The sequence below is a fragment of the Ruditapes philippinarum genome, unplaced genomic scaffold (genome assembly GCF_026571515.1).
Source record: "Ruditapes philippinarum isolate M1 unplaced genomic scaffold, ASM2657151v2 ctg8397_1_1_1_1, whole genome shotgun sequence".
Lineage (NCBI taxonomy): Eukaryota > Metazoa > Mollusca > Bivalvia > Venerida > Veneridae > Ruditapes > Ruditapes philippinarum.
In genome coordinates, this window is record NW_026853960.1 from 11,013 (window position 1) to 28,589 (window position 17,577).

General features: G+C 31.7%; 2 protein-coding genes across 3 annotated transcripts; both read right to left on the reverse strand.

Annotated features, from left to right (window-relative positions):
• Positions 1 to 3,933: 3,933 nt before the first annotated feature.
• LOC132738504 (E3 ubiquitin-protein ligase TRIM71-like) lies at positions 3,934 to 10,727 on the reverse strand. 2 transcript variants are annotated; one of them, XM_060726007.1, is made up of 2 exons: positions 10,605 to 10,727; positions 3,934 to 5,956 (listed from the first exon to the last, which is right to left on the reverse strand). In XM_060726007.1, the coding sequence occupies exon 2, from the start codon at positions 5,947 to 5,949 to the stop codon at positions 4,225 to 4,227; it is 1,725 nt and encodes a 574-aa protein (XP_060581990.1). In that variant the 5' UTR covers positions 5,950 to 5,956; positions 10,605 to 10,727; the 3' UTR covers positions 3,934 to 4,224. The 2 variants fall into 2 exon arrangements, with proteins under 2 accessions (XP_060581990.1, XP_060581991.1); XM_060726008.1 differs by having other exon boundaries at positions 10,610 to 10,689.
• A 1,670-nt stretch (positions 10,728 to 12,397) lies between these two features.
• LOC132738505 (uncharacterized) lies at positions 12,398 to 16,489 on the reverse strand. Its single transcript, XM_060726009.1, has 2 exons — positions 15,721 to 16,489; positions 12,398 to 14,726 (listed from the first exon to the last, which is right to left on the reverse strand). The coding sequence occupies exon 2, from the start codon at positions 14,062 to 14,064 to the stop codon at positions 12,994 to 12,996; it is 1,071 nt and encodes a 356-aa protein (XP_060581992.1). The 5' UTR covers positions 14,065 to 14,726; positions 15,721 to 16,489; the 3' UTR covers positions 12,398 to 12,993.
• Between the last annotated feature and the right edge of the window lie 1,088 nt (positions 16,490 to 17,577).

Consider the following 17,577-nt stretch of genomic DNA (forward strand, 5'->3'; position numbering starts at 1 on the left):
ATATTTTTAATGACACATATCCAAGAGAAATAAAAATACAAATGACTTATATTTTATTGTCTATATGCCCACTATGATATAACACGAAGCAATTCTGCATTCTCACATGTATAATGTATTATGCTTGAAGTTTATTTGCATGGTTTTATTTTAGAAATATTTCGTTGACAGTTTCTTTTTCTATTTACATATCATTTCTTGGAATAAATCGATAAGGACACTGATTTACAAGTTTGACCAGAGTTTTTAGGCATAAATTTCATTCTGTATTTAAATGCTTGAAAGTAGAAAATCTGAATTATATCAGATTGGGACACAAAATATATTGCTCTACAAATCTCGAACTTGTATGGAACAAATTTTCTCTGTTATATATTTTGTTTTTGTTTTGTTTTTTTCTAAAAAAGCCTTAATGTCTCTCCGGTTGCATGTCCGTCGCATTCAGTGCTGCAGCACTTTGATTATACTTCACAACAGCAGGTGTCAAGTGCTGTGTGGCAGCTGTAAAAAGTTGCCCCGTACTTCACTTCAGTGTTGTTATATTTTCTGGTCCTTCGGGATCATTGATACCGGCACTATTAAGTGTTGAGAATTAAGTACCACTCAAGCCAGTGCTAGGGGGCGTGAGGGATGTTGCACTTATTCAGTATCCCTCATGTACAGACTCAATCAAACCGAGTCTGCAATTCTTATGTAATTTTGTTGTGATTAATGCTTCCGAGGGATCACTTTCTTTCCGGATTTTTATACTTCACAACAGCAAGTGCTGTGTGGCAGCTGTAAAAAGTTGCCCCGTACTTCACTTCAGTGTGGTTATATTTTCTGGTCCTTCGGGATCATTGATACCGGCACTATTACATGTGTACAATCATTTATAATCCATATGTGTAACGCATGATCAACACCACACTTGTGGAATTGTCCCTCATTATGTTATTAGCGAAGACCCCCTCTTAAGGTATCTGTTCACACTTAGTAAAAATATGACACTGGTTATATTACCATGTTGATCATATTGAGCATAATTGTTTATAATACAATAATTGTAAAATCTATTTTAATATAAAAAATACAGATTTTATGAATATTGGTTTCCTCTCTTTTTGTGTTTTATGTGCTATTTTAATACTGAGTTTTTACGTTTACTACTCTTTTTTATTAAAATTGTAAAATAAATTTTAAGAATTCAATTGTCATTGACTGCAATAATGCATTGATGTATCTCTACCAAAACATGATTACATAATCATAACAATCTTTATATTTAACGGTTTTACAGGAAGAGATATTTGTACTTTAATTTCTGCATGATGATGCATGATCCCTTGTTTGATTTTACAGCAATATTTCAATCTACGAAATATATCAAAAACATTCTTATATATTTGAAGTTGAAATTTGTTCGATTGATTGCTGCAGTATGAGTTAAATTACAAGTTAAATTACAAGTTACAGCAGTTATGTTTGTTTTATGTTTTGCTGAATAAGTGTTTAACCATATATAGCAGAACTTAAAATAGAGTAAAACAGGATGTAAACTTGGAGTTTAAAAAAAAAGTTCAGACAGATAAGTAGATAAAACTTGGACAAAAAAGTTGATGCACAGTGTAGGATAAATACTGATATTTGTGTTTTTGTGGTATCTGATGTCTAAATGACGTTTATGGGGCGTCAATGGCCGAGTGGTTAAGGTCGTTGACTCCAAACCTCTTGCCCCTCACGGCTCTGGGTTCGAATCAGGGACTTTGGATACTTTCATATGAGAAAGCTATCCAGCTAGCTTACGGAACGTCGGTGATTCTACTCAGGTGCCCGTTCGTGCCTGAAATAATGCACTGAAGGGCACCTGAAGGCCTCCATAACCAGTAAAGCTGCAACGTCGCCATATGACTTATACTGTGTCGGTGTTACGTAAAACCCCAATCAAACAAACAAACAAATGACGTTTAAAGTAGGGCCTGGAATTTTATTCGAATATACGAAAACCACTAAACATTTAAATAGGGAAAAGCAAACATGAATGTTTGGGAAAAACAAACGATTATTTATCTTATTTGTCTCAAAATATAAGGATTTTATTTTATGCTTTTCAGTGGATTACTGATTTATCCGTGAAAATTATATTTGATAATTTCACAGTGAAAATTATCAAAATATAATTTCACTCTTTTCAATGACGAAACTACTTTTTTAAGATTTTCCCCATGTGGTACCTCAATTTTATTTTTGCTGACAGTTCTGACAATGTCAGGCTGTTAAAAGAAAAAGCAGAACTGAAATAGATAAATAACTTAATGTCAAAAGTAATAAAAAGAAGAAAACTTACTTCTATTCATTCAAATTCCAATCACCACATTTCGTCTCTAAATTTTTTTGTTTCGTTTTTACAGTCTGAAAAATACATTCCTTCCCCATGCAAAACTGCTCTTGATGACATTTGGGCATATTAAAGTATCATACGAGCAATAACTGCCGTATGCTTTATGAAAAATTGAAAAGCATTGACAGTTATCACTCGAAGAATAAGTAAAACAACCCAGCGTTCCTGAGCAAGCTTCCAAGTTTTCCATTTTCCTAGCTCCTTTTCTGAATGTTTTCACATCTGTCAACACTTATTTTTTGTCTGTTACAATCCTCAAATAAGTTTTTTTTTCTTTTAAAAAGGTGTATGCCTAACAAATCCAAATTATATCCCTCTGAATCTTACACAATTATTTTCCTCTCATGAAATACACAACTTTAAAAAATGGCTGCCGCTTACATTTTACAAAGCCAGGTCTAATATAAATTCGCAGTAAGTAACAGAAATATGGATGGATGGTTGGATTTTTTCTCCTACAAGAATTGTTTGTTTTTATTATTAAAACAAGCAATCATTCATATTTTTTTAATAAAATGAATAAATATCACCGTCATTTAACGTTGATTGGCAGACTTATTTTTCAGCTCAAGACTTCTTGTTTTTAATGAAAAATTCCGTCTAAATGGGGCTCTCAATGGGGGAAACAGATTTTAATATTAACGTTAAAATTATTGAAATTTCGTTTTAACTTGTTTTTAAGCATAAAATAAAAAGAAAATGTGTCTGTTTGTTGTGTAAGATGTAAGTTTATTTCATCTCGTGAACTTTAAAAACAGTATTCTCACTCGTGGCTACGCCACTCGTGAGAATACTGTTTTTAAAGCCCACTCGATGAAATAAAATTTCATCTTACACACAAACAAACAAATGTCCTGTATATAGTTCTTTCAATTAAATAACTCGCTTGGTTTTCAAACCTTTATATTTGATGAATATGTTTGTCATCAATAGTACATGAGTTCTATTTGTTGATGTTCAAGGTAAGTCTGACCACAAAATGTTTGCGAAACAATTTTGCATATAGACCCTACAATAAGGTGATGAAAAGATGACCTTTCGATCTTATTTCAGTTAAGAAATTGCTCTAAGGGTTTTACATCTTTTAACTTCTTATAAGACTGTGTGTAGAACCAACATTTTAGACAAGCTGAAGTTTTATAATTTGTATTTGGTTATATTCATATTTTGGACAAACTTCTTCTACTGGCAAGTTTTTTTTTAATTGTATTTTGGAGGTTTGTTCATCGCAAGCAGCCCTGTTGGTTATTATCCACTTGTAAGCATTATATAACTATAAAGAATATAGCTTGCTTGATAAGGGTATACAAAATATCATAAACAAGATCAACACGGAAAGGCGGCATTCAATGAACGCAACCCCCACATGACCCAGCAATAAGAACCAGTGGCAAGGAGTCCAGGCGGACCCCAAACAAAAACAGGATAGGGCATTAGGCATACATGAAAAGTGATCAATTTATCATTATTCTCTATCGCACACGTAATTATCGTTATTTGCTGTGCTTGATTTATGTTTCACCTAATACAATAATATACATAAATACCAGCAAAAAGAAACTCTACTGATTTATTTTTATCTCAAAAGTAACCAGGATGTCTTAGATGTTTTAACTGCTGCGCTTTTTTTATCAATTTAAAGATAATTTCTGGTGAATTAAAATATTTATTGGCAAAATGATATGATACAATATATTATACAAATGTCACTGTCAGCATACTTTTGGAAATATTTTTCTCCTTTACAGTAAATGAAATGGATACACTATCGTTTCTTATAATTAATTGTCTTCTATAAATACTAGATTACACTCCAAGTAAATAAATTGAACGGTTACATATCTCTAAGTCCATTTTACACTAAATATCTTGATTATATTACTAGAATATCTTTCTTCTTCAGATGAACAACTTATGTACAGTTTATGATCTCTATCATTGTACAATGCAGCCAGTGGATTATAAATTTTCTCCAATCCTACAATTTCACATTTCTTGAAGCTGCTTGACAATCTTACAATATTGCTACTGTCTGTGTAGCAAACTAACAATGTACCATCTTCCAACTCTTGTATTCCTTGAGGACATTTATATCCTTGATCCTCAAATCTTTGTACAACATTACTATGCCAGTCCAGCTTCATACACTTGCTGTGACCTTTACAGTAGAAGTAATCACATACATACATGAACTTCTCATCTCTGCTGAAAACAATCTTTTCGGGTCCATTAAACAATCCAGGAGTATCAAACACCTGTATGAAATTTCCATCTAAATCCAGAATAACCAGCTTCCCTGGATTATAATTACAGCCAACTACTAACTTGTCCTGACAATAAGCTACACAATAACAGATTTCTCCGACATCTATACGACGATCTAAAGACAAACTAATGTCAGTGTAAGACATTATCTGGATAAACTTTTTATCACATAATGCAACAGCAAGTTTATTTTGTGGAAGTTTTATAACATCTCGTGGTGATGAAGACAGGATTATCTCTGATACCAGCGTTCCTTCGTCTATATTTATCATTTTAATTTTGTTATTATTTTTGTCAGAGACGATCATATTTGTTGAGGAAATCAGTACCATTCCAGAGATATTACATTGTCTGTTATCAGAGGAGTATTTCACTGGAATTGTTCTTTCATATTGTACATTTACTGCACTTTCTGCACAAGGTCTTCGGTATGTTGTTATCGTTCCTAGAGATTTGTTATTTTTCAGCTGACTAAGCATCATTTCGTTTCGGATAAATTTTACTTCGCCATCCGTTTTATTATCTTCAACTAATTGTTTCTCTTGATCTGACAGTCTTGAAACTTGAGGTGCAGCATGTTTCATCTCAATAAACAGCTTATTCCGCTTGTTTTCTTCGCCCAGAAACTTGAGCATTGACATTGTACTTGACATTCCCTCTGCGATACATATGCTACCTGTTTTAATATTTTCTTGTTTACACTTTGCTGTCAATGCACGAGTTTTAGCGTCCCTCATAAGTTCGGCTTCCATCTTATCCAAACATTCGTTTAATTCATTTCTGAAAACTTTTATATCTTCAACAACGGCCTTGTACATTTGTTCTATGTTTGTTGTAGCAGTCTCGGCAATTTTGACATTAGATTTACACTTTTGAATAAGTGTCTCCATTCTGTCAATCAATTTTTCAAGCTCATTAGACACATTTCTTGAAACATCGGGAATATAGTCTACTTTGCAGTGCTTGTGTTCTAGAGTCACACACACGTAACAGGCATTAGAATTATGTGTGTTACAACAGAATTCCAGTAGTTTGTCGCTATGTTTCGTACAAAAATCAGTTATTTGATCATTGTTTATATTCCCGGACTTCGATTGTTGTGGCATTCTGTCCTTATCAAGCAGAACGTGGTTCATGGAAGGTTTTTGTTTCCTGTGGTGTTTATAACAACTCTCACAAAGATGTTCCTCGCAGTCCTGGCAATAACCAAAAGCTGGTTCTTTTAAACCATCTCGGTCGCATGGAAGGCAGTAAAGATTGGAATCTTGTTCTGAAGAAACAGTTAATTTCCCTGACACTTCCATGTTTTATCTGGAATAAAGATCGGAAAGAAACATGTATTTTACGAAAGATAAATTATTATCATGGTATTAAGTAAGACATTAAGTATAATTCTTGCTTGAACTTCACCATCTTTTTAATGAGATCTATCTAAAATCAAACACATGAATGTCAATCCTACTGTTTAGATACTTTTTTTTCATCTGCACAATTTAGTCAGGTAATACAAATTTGTTTAACACGTTTAATTATCCAAGATTAAATAATCTATCTATAAAATAAAGAATGCATGTATGTCAACAATCAGGCTGTTAATTAAAGTTGTTTTAAAATCCTTTTCAATAGTTTTACTTTTGAATATAACTTTCAATAGTTAATTAATTATCAACGTTAATTAATCCGTGCACATTCTTCATTTTAATCGACCAACATGTATGTTGCTTTCGCTTTAAATGTAAATTCAATTTTAACAAAACGAGGTCTGTCTAAAATGCAGACGCTTAATATGCAGACAATATAGGATTTACATGTATAGTAAAACTTAGACAATATAGATATATAGTGTAGACAATATAGAACTAGAAGGTGTAAATTAGACACCTGAGAGCTGTTTAGATTTGTATTTTTAAGAGTAAAATTTTAAGATATTAGAGATTTGTAGGTATGATTAATTGATAATAAATTAGTATTTAAAAAATAGAAATATTTTTATGATTATGCCCCCACAAAGTGGGAGCATATAGCGTTGCACTTGTCCGTCCGTCTGTTCGTCCGTACGTCCCGAAATCTTGTGAAAGCAACTCCTCTTAAACCGGATGGCAGATTTTGCTTAAACTTACAGGGATGAACAACCTTAATGTGTAGATGGAAGTAAAGGAAGGAAATTTTGCTGCGACCAAATTTAACAGAATTATGGCCCTTTGTTGATTTTTTTTACTATATACTATGTAGAAATTTTGTGAACGCAACTCCTCTTAAACCGGATGGCAGATTTTGCTTAAACTTCCAGGGATGAACAACCTTAATGTGTAGATGGTAGTAAAGGAAGGAATTTTTGCTGCGACCAAATTTAACAGAATTATGGCCCTTTTTAACTTGTGGCACATGTAGTCCAAAAAATATTTGACCTAGAGTCATAAGATTGACAGAACAGTGGCGTGTGGGGGCATCCGTATCCTATGGACACATTTCTAGTTTTTTATTAAGATGATATCAATTATAAATAATAAATAGTGATATTAAAAAAGGTTTTTAGACATACTATTCTTGATTTGAATTAACTTTTATGAATTAAAATTAAAATGTCTTATATAAGTTTTGTTAACTTTAATGAGCAGAATTTAAATGGGGACAACAGTTTTCAAAATAAATTTTAAGAACAGAACATATTTTTATTTGATATTTATACTTAGTTCATCTACAAAGTAATCATCAAATAGTAAATAAAACAATGTTATAAAGCATTTACAATTATAAAAAAAAAAAAAATGTAAACTGTGATGTACAAATATAAATATAATTTTCATTAAAAAAAACGTGTTTATCATATCAAATCACTATATATCTATATTGTTTGCGTTTCTTGCAATTACTATGGGGAAACGGACAAAAGCCCCCCCCCCCCGGACAAAAGCCCTCCCGTCCAAAAATAACAAGGCGGACAAAAGCCCTCCCGTGAAAATGACAAGGCGGAAAAAGCCCTCCCGTGAAATTGACAGGGCGGACAAAAGCCCTCCCGTGAAATGACACTATGTCCAGGCCCGTCGTCACGATTTTGTGATTGGTGCGGCCAATTTGATTGGTTTTAGGTAGAATCTAGGGGGTACGGGGGCATGCTCCCCCGAAATTTTTTTTATTCTAGCATGCTGTCAGGGGCGTTTTCCCGTATATTTGGCACAGTTTACAGCCTGCCGCTAGTACATGTTATAGTAATATGTCAACGATTTTTTACAGATTTAAGTGCGTCGTAAGTTTAAAGGGTGAAATTTAGGATTCGCATGACGGACGGACAGGTGTACATAAAAGATGAATACATGTAATTGATATTTGGCAAATGAAAAATAAACAATAACTGATGTTATTATAATTCTTTAAATGCATTTTTATCTGATGATTAATATTAAATAAACAAATAAAAGAAATATTACAGTACGTGGATTATTGTTTAGCATAAATCACACATTGGTATAAGCTTAAATAACAATCGATGACATGATGGAAGAATAGTTCATTACGAGTCAACAATAACCACTTTTTGTTTAGCAGTAACTTGTATTTTGTTAACAATAATCTTACACAACACAGGGTCTCATTTTATGTAAATTTTCCAAAAACACATCGCCGTCGTTCTCTGGTAGTGATGAACTCATCGGCAATTACACGTAAGTTGAGTGGATCTGTCCAGTTAACACCATTAGATTCTTCAAACGTACTTGAGACATTGTTGATCTCAGGTATGTCTTGATTCTTCTGAATGCCGAGAATGTCCTTTCACTGGTAGCATTAATAACAGGCATTACTAACAAAATCTTTAACAACACAACGACCTCAGAGAACAGTGCTCTTTCTAGCACCGACTGTTCTGACGCAAATTTCAAAAAGCCGGGTAGAGTAACAGTACTATTTTCTGATTTGTCAAAATGTGAAGCTGCACATCTAAGATGTCTCGGTTAATATCGTTACCACAGAAATCACAAACAAAACCAAGTTCTCTAGTGGACTCGGTCTTCAAAGGTTGTGCGGCCTTTTTAAGTAAATTCTCCACGTTTTGAAGAACGCGATATCCCGGTTGGTCAAATCTCTCTTTAACACTGGCGATGGCAAGATCGATTGCTTCAAAGTACTTAGGCCGGAACACGTCCTGCACTGTAACGGGGTTGTAGCCAACACCGTGCCCCATCTCGAATCGTGTGGGCGCCTTTCTCTTCCGCGGAAAATTTCAATCGTTAACACCGACTTTGAAGTTTAATCTATTAAGTATCAGAACTGTCGTCTGATCTCATGTCTATCAAACTACATAGAGTTCGCTTTGCTAGCCGCTGGCCCTCGGATGCTGACAATGAAACTTGTTGAGGAGATTTGCTGAGGTTGTCTGTCAATGCTAGGATGTCGTGTGCAAACATTACACCGAAAAAGTACTCGAACTTGACTTCGTAGGACCCCTACATATACCTGGTCAATTGATTGTGTCCATGCAGTTGTTTCTTCGTGTCATGTTTGTATATTACCGCCCATTGCATAAGGGGCCAGTTAATATTTTTTTGTTTTTGTGTTTGTTTTTTTTACTCATTTTTGGCCAAAATATTGGTCCGGCCAAGGCCGGACCGGCCGGACCATCGACGAAGGCATTGTCCTCTATATTTTCTGCATTTTACTTTATGTTCTATACTGTTAATAAAGGAAAAACACGTCTGCAAAATTCATTTTCACTATATATCTACATTGTCTGCTCTTCTTGTAAGTACTATATACTCTATATCGTCTCCATTTTACTATATGTTCTATACTGTTAATAAAAGAAATACATGTCTGCAAAATTCATTTTCACTATATTCTGTTTGAATTTTATTGATTTTCATTTTAAATAATTTATTTTTTTGAATAATTTGCAATTGATATTAAAGGAATTGATAATTTTCAAAAACATCAATTTTTTTCACCTTAAAGGGATACTCAGGCAAAATAATGGCAAAAATATAAAAATGATTTTCTGTACTCAAATCACCCTAAAATGACATTTCTTAAAGTCCCAACATGAATTTCTGTATAAATTCTATATATTTTGGGTTTGAAGTTTAAATATATCTATATATGTTGAACGAAATTTTGACGCGAACAGAATCACCGAATAGTTTAAAAACAAGTCATGCGATTTGAGCAAACCCTGGAAGTTACAATAACAAATATTGTGGATATTGTATGATTGAAACAAGTCTAAGTAATTGATTTGACATGTTTTTTAACGTTTCCAGAGTACAGAGTGACAACTATTGTGAAATTTTAGCGCTCTAACCTGACCCACGCGGGTCAAGTTAGGAAAACACCATTTTATTCTTTATATGGAGAAAAGTTTTTTTCCTTTGACTGTTTAGTGTATTCATTTTGAGGACATTTACAGAATAATGAATGAAAATTTCAAAACTAAGAAATGAAAATTTTGCCTGTGTCTCCCTTTAAACGGTTAAATAATGATAGAAAAATAGAAATATCACGTAACTGTGTTAAGTATTTCATTTGGTGCTAAAACGATAACGTACCGGAAAACGGTTTCGAAAAGGTCAATATCTATATTGTCTGCGTTTTACTATATATCCTATATTGGCTGCATAAGCGTCGTGCCAACAAAACGGACCATTTTCTCATTTTGATAATTCTTAATTTTACACTAAAGCGCCTGTCATATAGTAGGCCCACAGTTTTATTACCTTAGAAAGAATAAAACGGTTCCCTACTTAACTATTAAGTACTTTCCAATGAACCTAATTCTAATTTTCAGAAAATGAATTGTTGAATAGTTGACCTACATTTTGGTTATCAATTAATCGATATATCATAGACTTACGGTGTTTGCAGTTGAATATGTTTATTTGTACATATGCGAATATACGTTTTCCTACGTGCACACTTACTTTTGAAATACTTTACAACAAAATATAAATATATACGTATATAGTCTTACCTTACTTTCTTACTTTTCCAGTTCAAACAGCGGAAGTTCTAAATATAGAACCCAGGGGAAACAACTTAATTTACATGCTTTTTCAAGTGGTACATCTTTTATCTTCCTTGCTACAAAAAAAATATGTATACATATATTATAGATCTATATCATTTATATATATTAAATAGTAGAACCAAATGTTTTAATAAAGTTTTACATACATTGAGATAAATCATATTCTTATATATAACTCCATAAATATTAGATTTGGCAATACTCATAATCGATTCTGCTGTCAAATAAAAAATAAAATTCCACTTCATCTCTGTTAGATATAAATTATTTGTCTTTTTGTAACAGTTTCAAAATTAAGTATACCTACTTGTAAATGTATAATTGCTCTTTATAGGTTTACTATGTTGGAAAAGTAGAAAAGTTAAAAACCTTTCTGCGAACATATGATAAGTTTAAAAATACGCCAAAATTCAACTGATTTATTTGTGCGTTGATAACTGTTATTAATTAAGGACTTAATTTGTAAACCCTATGCATCTATATTTACAATAAACCTTTCAAACGTAAATACGGTTATTGAAACAAGTATGTTATTTTAATGGCTATTAAATGCAATTATTATAGAAATACTCAGTTTATTGTAATTTATTTATACGTTCAACTCAAATTACACAAAAGAGAATCTATGTAATAGCGATCAACAATTAATGTAATCAATAAAATGTAAAATTATGTTTTCAAATAACGTCTTATCATAGCGTTTGCCGTGTCAACATGTACAATGTTTTGTTGTTGTTTTTCGTTAGTCTGTCTGTTCTAAATAAGGCCAGACCACAGGTGTTGTATGAATTGCAGCAAATAAGTTATTACGACTTTGTACAACATTTGAATGAGAAATTTAAACCTTAATGAGCATAGTAAAACATCTCAATAAATATTCAAGAACCTGTGCGTCGCATATTTTCTTGAATTTAATGTTGAACAATTTACAAAAACCCACCATTGCTGAATTCTTTCCAAAAAGATATTATTCACGAACAAGAAGAAAAGTTAGATATCTATTGACTTTGTGAATACTGATTTATAAGATATTAAGTTTGATGGAGATCTTGAAATTTAGCATTATGTTTGATTAAATACTAATGGTTTACTTAAAATACGCCCAGAGGTTTTTTCCGTTTGTCCCTTCAATAGAAATGTGTGTCCGTTCTGATATGTAGCACTACTTGCACACTCCCTGATAATAATAAAATTATATTTTTAAGTCTCAAATGTCGGCAGTTTATCCTGATTTATGTCTTTTAAACTTGTTAGTGCATACTCATGATTCATAAATTGTGTTATGACTACATGTAGAACACGCATTTGCATCATGGTTTAATTATAACAGTTCATTAACACTAATTTAAGACAGCAATAGCGTGTCTATTCTATATCCAATACATTAAAAATCATTGCGATTATCTATTATTTTGTGGCCAATTGTGGCAAATAAGACAAAGAAAATACATGTTAGGAATATTGAATTTGTAACAATTTCAGAAAATACGATTCAAACACATCTCGTTTAGATCTAATAATATTATTTGGAAGGCGTCTGTTACTGTATTGTGAGCTAGACATATAAGTTACGTAAGCATTTTTCATTTATAACAATTCACTGATTGTGTGGTGATTTTTATGTACAGTGAAATGAAAAATTATTCTCGAAATTAGAATTTCTGGTAACCGATATTTTAACACTTTTAAAAAAGGATCATTTCGGTATGATCTAACTACATGTAATTTGCTTGACATCTGACAAACCCCGCACGAGTTTTTCGCGCTCTTTTTTGATTTTCTAACAATTACAATACTAATATATCGCGGTAAAAGATAAACAAAAAACATAAAAAGCAGACTTTTTAATTTGAATTTTTGTTTTTGTAAATTACAAGTTAAATTTTCTATTGGATCGTTTTCTATCTTGGTAAGGTATATAATTGTTTCATATTCAAACAAACTAGACATTTATGATTTATATCGAAAGATAGCATTAGATATAATGGCATAAATGACATCAATTTGTTTTGTTACCTTGCAAAATAATTCGGCTAAGATATCAAGATATTGCTTTTGTTTGAAATTAAGAATTGTAGCAAAATCTATATCTTTGACAATATATTGTTATAGAAGAATACAAATGCAAAAAAAAATCACGATAATAGAAGTGTAAATCAAAATATTCAAACTGTATGATGTCTGACATTAAAATAAAATGATGAAGTACATGCAGTGTTCTAAAGATAATGACAAAGATGTTATACATGTATATTCATAAAACAATATATATAATTCATCTCAATGAATGCAGAATATATACGTATAATATACAATATAACATGTTATGCAGTTAAAACAATTCAAAACTAAATATTTTGATTTTATCCGCACAGAAGCCGTGTGCAGAAGAGCAACTAATATACAATTTTTGATCTCTTTTACAGTATATAACAGCCTGTAGAAAATGAAGGTTTGCTTTCTCCAATCCTACAATTGGACATTCTTTAAAGCTCCTCGACAATCTTACAATTGTGTGAATGTTCCTGTAGCATACCAACAACGTACCACCTATTAACTCTTGTATTCCTGTAGGACTTACATATCCTTGATCCTCGAATCTTTGTACAATGTTTCCTTGCCAGTCTATCTTTAGGAACTTACTCCTCTTTGACACATTGTTATAATCAGATACATATATGAACTTCTCATCAATGCTGATAACAATCTTTTTAGGTCCTCCAAACAATCCAGGAGTGTCAAACACCTCTACGATATTTCCGTCAAAATCCAAAACAATCAGCTTTCCTGGATTAAAATTACAGCCTACTACTAACATGTCTTGCCAATATGCTACACAATAACACTTATTTCCAACATCTATACGACGATCTAAAGACATACTTGTGTAAGTGTAAGACATTATCTGGATATGTTGTTCATCAGGTAGAGCAACAGCAACTTGATTTTGTGGAAGTTTTATCACATCACGTGGTTCTGAGGATACAGATATTTGTGATACAAGCCTTCCGTGGCATATATCAATTATTTTTATTTTGTTATTGTTGTAGCCAGCTACAATCATTTGTTTGTTGGAAATTAATATCATTCCTAAGATATGGCATTGTTCCTTATCAAAAGAGGGCTTCATTTGAAGTGTTCTTTCATACTGGGCATATATTGTACTATCGGGTGAGAGTCTTCTGTGTGTAGAAATCGTCCCTATATATTTATCATTTTTCACTTGATGTACTATGTCTTTGCTTGGGACAAATGTAATATCACCCTTATATTCCACTAATTGCTTTTCATTATCTAATTGTCTTGCAACTTGAGGTACGATTTCTGTCATCTCATTAAACAACTTATAATGCTGTTTGTCCTCGTTACTATGTTCTTTTAGTCTGTACAATGTACTTGGCATTTCCTCTTCGATTTGTAAACTTTCTGCGTTTACATTTTCTTGTGTAGATTTTGCTGCATGCTTGCGAGCTTTATATTTTATCCTTTATATTTTCGGCTTCCATCTGATCTAAAAATTCGTTTATTTCCTTTCTAATCATCTGTAAATCTTCAGCAATTTTCATGAACATTTTTTCTTTGTTTGTTGTGGCACTTTTAGTAACTTTTACCTTACATTTAAACTTCCTGACAAGTGTCTCCATTCGGTCTATTAAATTATCCAGCCCATCAGACAGGTTTCCTGGAATATCGGGAATATACTTAACATTGCAATGTTTTCGATCTTTGATTAAACAAGCAGAACATGCCATAGAACGATGTTTACTACAAAAGAACTCCTGTTGTTTGTTACTACGTTTAATGCAGAAATTAATTGTTTGATCACTTTTTTCGTCCCCTGTCTTCGGTTGCTTTTGCATTATTTCCGTATTATGCTGAACACGGTTTTTTGATGATATTTGCTGTCGGTGATGATAGGAACATCTCTTACACAGATGTACCTCACACTCCTGGCAATAGACGTAAGCTAGCTCTTGTAATCCATCTATGCTGCATGGAAGGCAGTAAAGATTAAAATGTTTCTTTGAGGGAGCTGCTAATTTCCCTGATACTTCCATGATTTATCTGATAAAATAGAAGGAAAGGAAACTTAAAGGTGAGAAAAACGCTTATACGAAATAATAACTATTTTCAAAAAGAGATTTATCTTACCCTATTACCATTATTTGGTAAATATTTCAGTAGTGAAAGCTGTAAAGATTTTGTCATCATTATCACATTACCGAATCTTATCGCAACATTCACGTTGGAAAATAGTATCCACCCATTTGTATATGTTTTCATTGCAGTTTTGCTATTCAAAAATTCAAAAATGATTTTAAATTGATTTTTCACACATTTTATCTTTTGCTTCAGTTAGCTGTATCGGGCCTTTGGATTTATTGACCATTTTATCAATGATTTCAGGATTAGATATAAACAACTATATTTAATTCTACATTATGCTTTTTCATTGAGTCATCTCCCTTTCTACATAATGAAGATTTGTCAACTTAAAATTTTACACTGTATATAATGAATGTGTACTCGTCGTAATGAACATTTATAAAAGTTGTTTAAATATCAATTTGAATAATTGTCATTGATACGAATACAAACAATATAAATAAATGCAAAATGTAAAATAAAGATTTTTATAAATGTCTTCGGAGGATACTTAAAATATAAATACGCATACTTAGTGTGTTTTCGTTTAACCGTATAGCAATTAATGTTATACAACAGTCAGCTTTTGTAAATTCGATTAAAACAAAATATGACATTTTAAACTTGCAAACTCTTCACTTAAACACGTTTGTACTATATAACCCGAGACATAAAGTATTACTATAATTATTAGTCTTTACCCTTCTCATATCTTGAGCTGAAATAACTTTTATTATGAGTTTAATTCAAATTTCATAATCTATATATTTTCTTGCAAAACATGCGCATATTCTTTCTCTACATGTATTGTTCTGTATTGTTTTATTGTATTTCATTATAGTCTCATTATTATACATAATCACTCGAACACGAACTTTCAATATATTTCACCACAAATGCTAAATGGTCTTACCTGTCTCGCTCTTTATCAGTTGAAACAAGAACTTTGGAACGCGGAAGTTCAAAACCAAATGTTATTCAAGTTATGCATCACTTATCTTCATAACAACAAAATTTAATTTATTTAATTATGTTCATTTAAATAATCCTAATGCTAGAGATAAAGTTTTTAATATTATGTCAGAATTCAATCTTTTAGATTGCTGGAGAGAAAATCATTTAGAAAAAAGAGAGTACACATGGTTTAGAAGAAATCCAGTTAAAAAGGCACGCTTAGATTTTTTTCTCATTTCTGATAATTTGTATACAGATCTTGAATGTTCACTAATTTTATCGGGTTACCGAACGGATCATTCTTTAATTTATATATCACTCGATTTAGACAAATTTAAAAAAGGAATATCATACTGGAAGTTTAACAATTCTTTATTAAAAGAAGTAGCATATGTAAATGAAGTTAAAAAAGTCATTAAAGAAACAAAAATTCAATATTCCTCCAACATTAATGAAAATATAAATGATGTTCCGCTTCATGAACTTCAGTTCAACATTAATGACCAGTTATTTTTTGAAACTCTTCTTTTATCTATTAGAGGAATCACCATTCGTTATGCGTCTCATAGAAAAAAATAAACATCAATAATGAAGATAAACTTTTAAAAGAAATAAAGGATATTGAGTCCCAGCCTAACACTAATTATGAACTTTTAGAAAACAAAAGAAAAGAACTTTTAGAATTACGGAAGAAAAAAATGGATGGTGTATTTATCAGATCAAGAGCTAAATGGATACAAGAAGGAGAGAAACCTACAAGATACTTTTGCAATTTGGAAAACAGAAATTATGTCTCAAAATTTATGAACTCTTTAATAACAAAAACAGGAAAACATTTACAAAAACAGGAAGAAATACTTGCAGAAACAAAGAGGCATTATGAAAATTTATATAAATTCAAAAATACAGAAACAGTGTGTTTAAGTCAAATTTTGTATAATACTGTCGACATACCAAAATTACTAGATAATGAGAAACAATCTATTGAAGGTGCCCTTACTTACAATGAAATGTTAAATAGTCTGTAACGCATGTCAAATAATACAAGTCCATGCAATGATGGTTTTACTGTAGAATTTTTTTTATTTTTCTGGAATGATTTAGGTATGTTTTTAGTAAGATCAATAAATCATGCATATAACATAGGTGAACTGTCAGTAAGTCAAAAACAAGGTGTTATAACCTGCATTCCAAAAGAAAACAAAGATAAATTCTACTTGAAAAATTGGAGACCAATTTCACTACAAAATGTATCTTATAAAATTGCATCTTCTTCAATAGCTTTTCGCATAAAAAATATTTTAGGAAAGATCATTAACGATGACCAAACAGGCTTTTTACCCGGAAGACTCATGGCGACAAACATAAGATTAGTTTATGATCTCTTGTTCTACTCAGAAAAGAATAATATACCTGGATTGTTACTATTAATAGATTTTGCAGCTGCTTTTGATACTGTTTCCTGGAAATTTATGCATCAAGTTTTAGAGTTTTTTAATTTTGGACCCTCTGTTAGATCATGGATCAAACTTTTTTATACAAATATAGTCGTGTGTTATTGTTAATGGTTACATGTCAGATTGGTTCTCGCCGTCAAGGTGATGCTCTGTCTCCCTACCTGTTCATTCTTTGCGCAGAAATCCTGTCAATATTGATAAGAGATAATAATAATATAAAAGGAATTAGTGTTAATGGTACAGAGTACAAACTCTCTCAATATGCTGATGATACTAGTTTATTCTTAGATGGCACGTCAGAATCATTAAAAAACACAATGTTAACTTTAAAATTTTATGCAAACATTTCAGGCCTTAAT

Coding starts and splice junctions, on each gene's coding strand:
- LOC132738505 (XM_060726009.1), bottom strand. CDS start 14,064: ATGCCAAGTACATTGTACAGACTAAAAGAACATAGTAACGAGGACAAA.
- LOC132738504 (XM_060726007.1), bottom strand. CDS start 5,949: ATGGAAGTGTCAGGGAAATTAACTGTTTCTTCAGAACAAGATTCCAAT.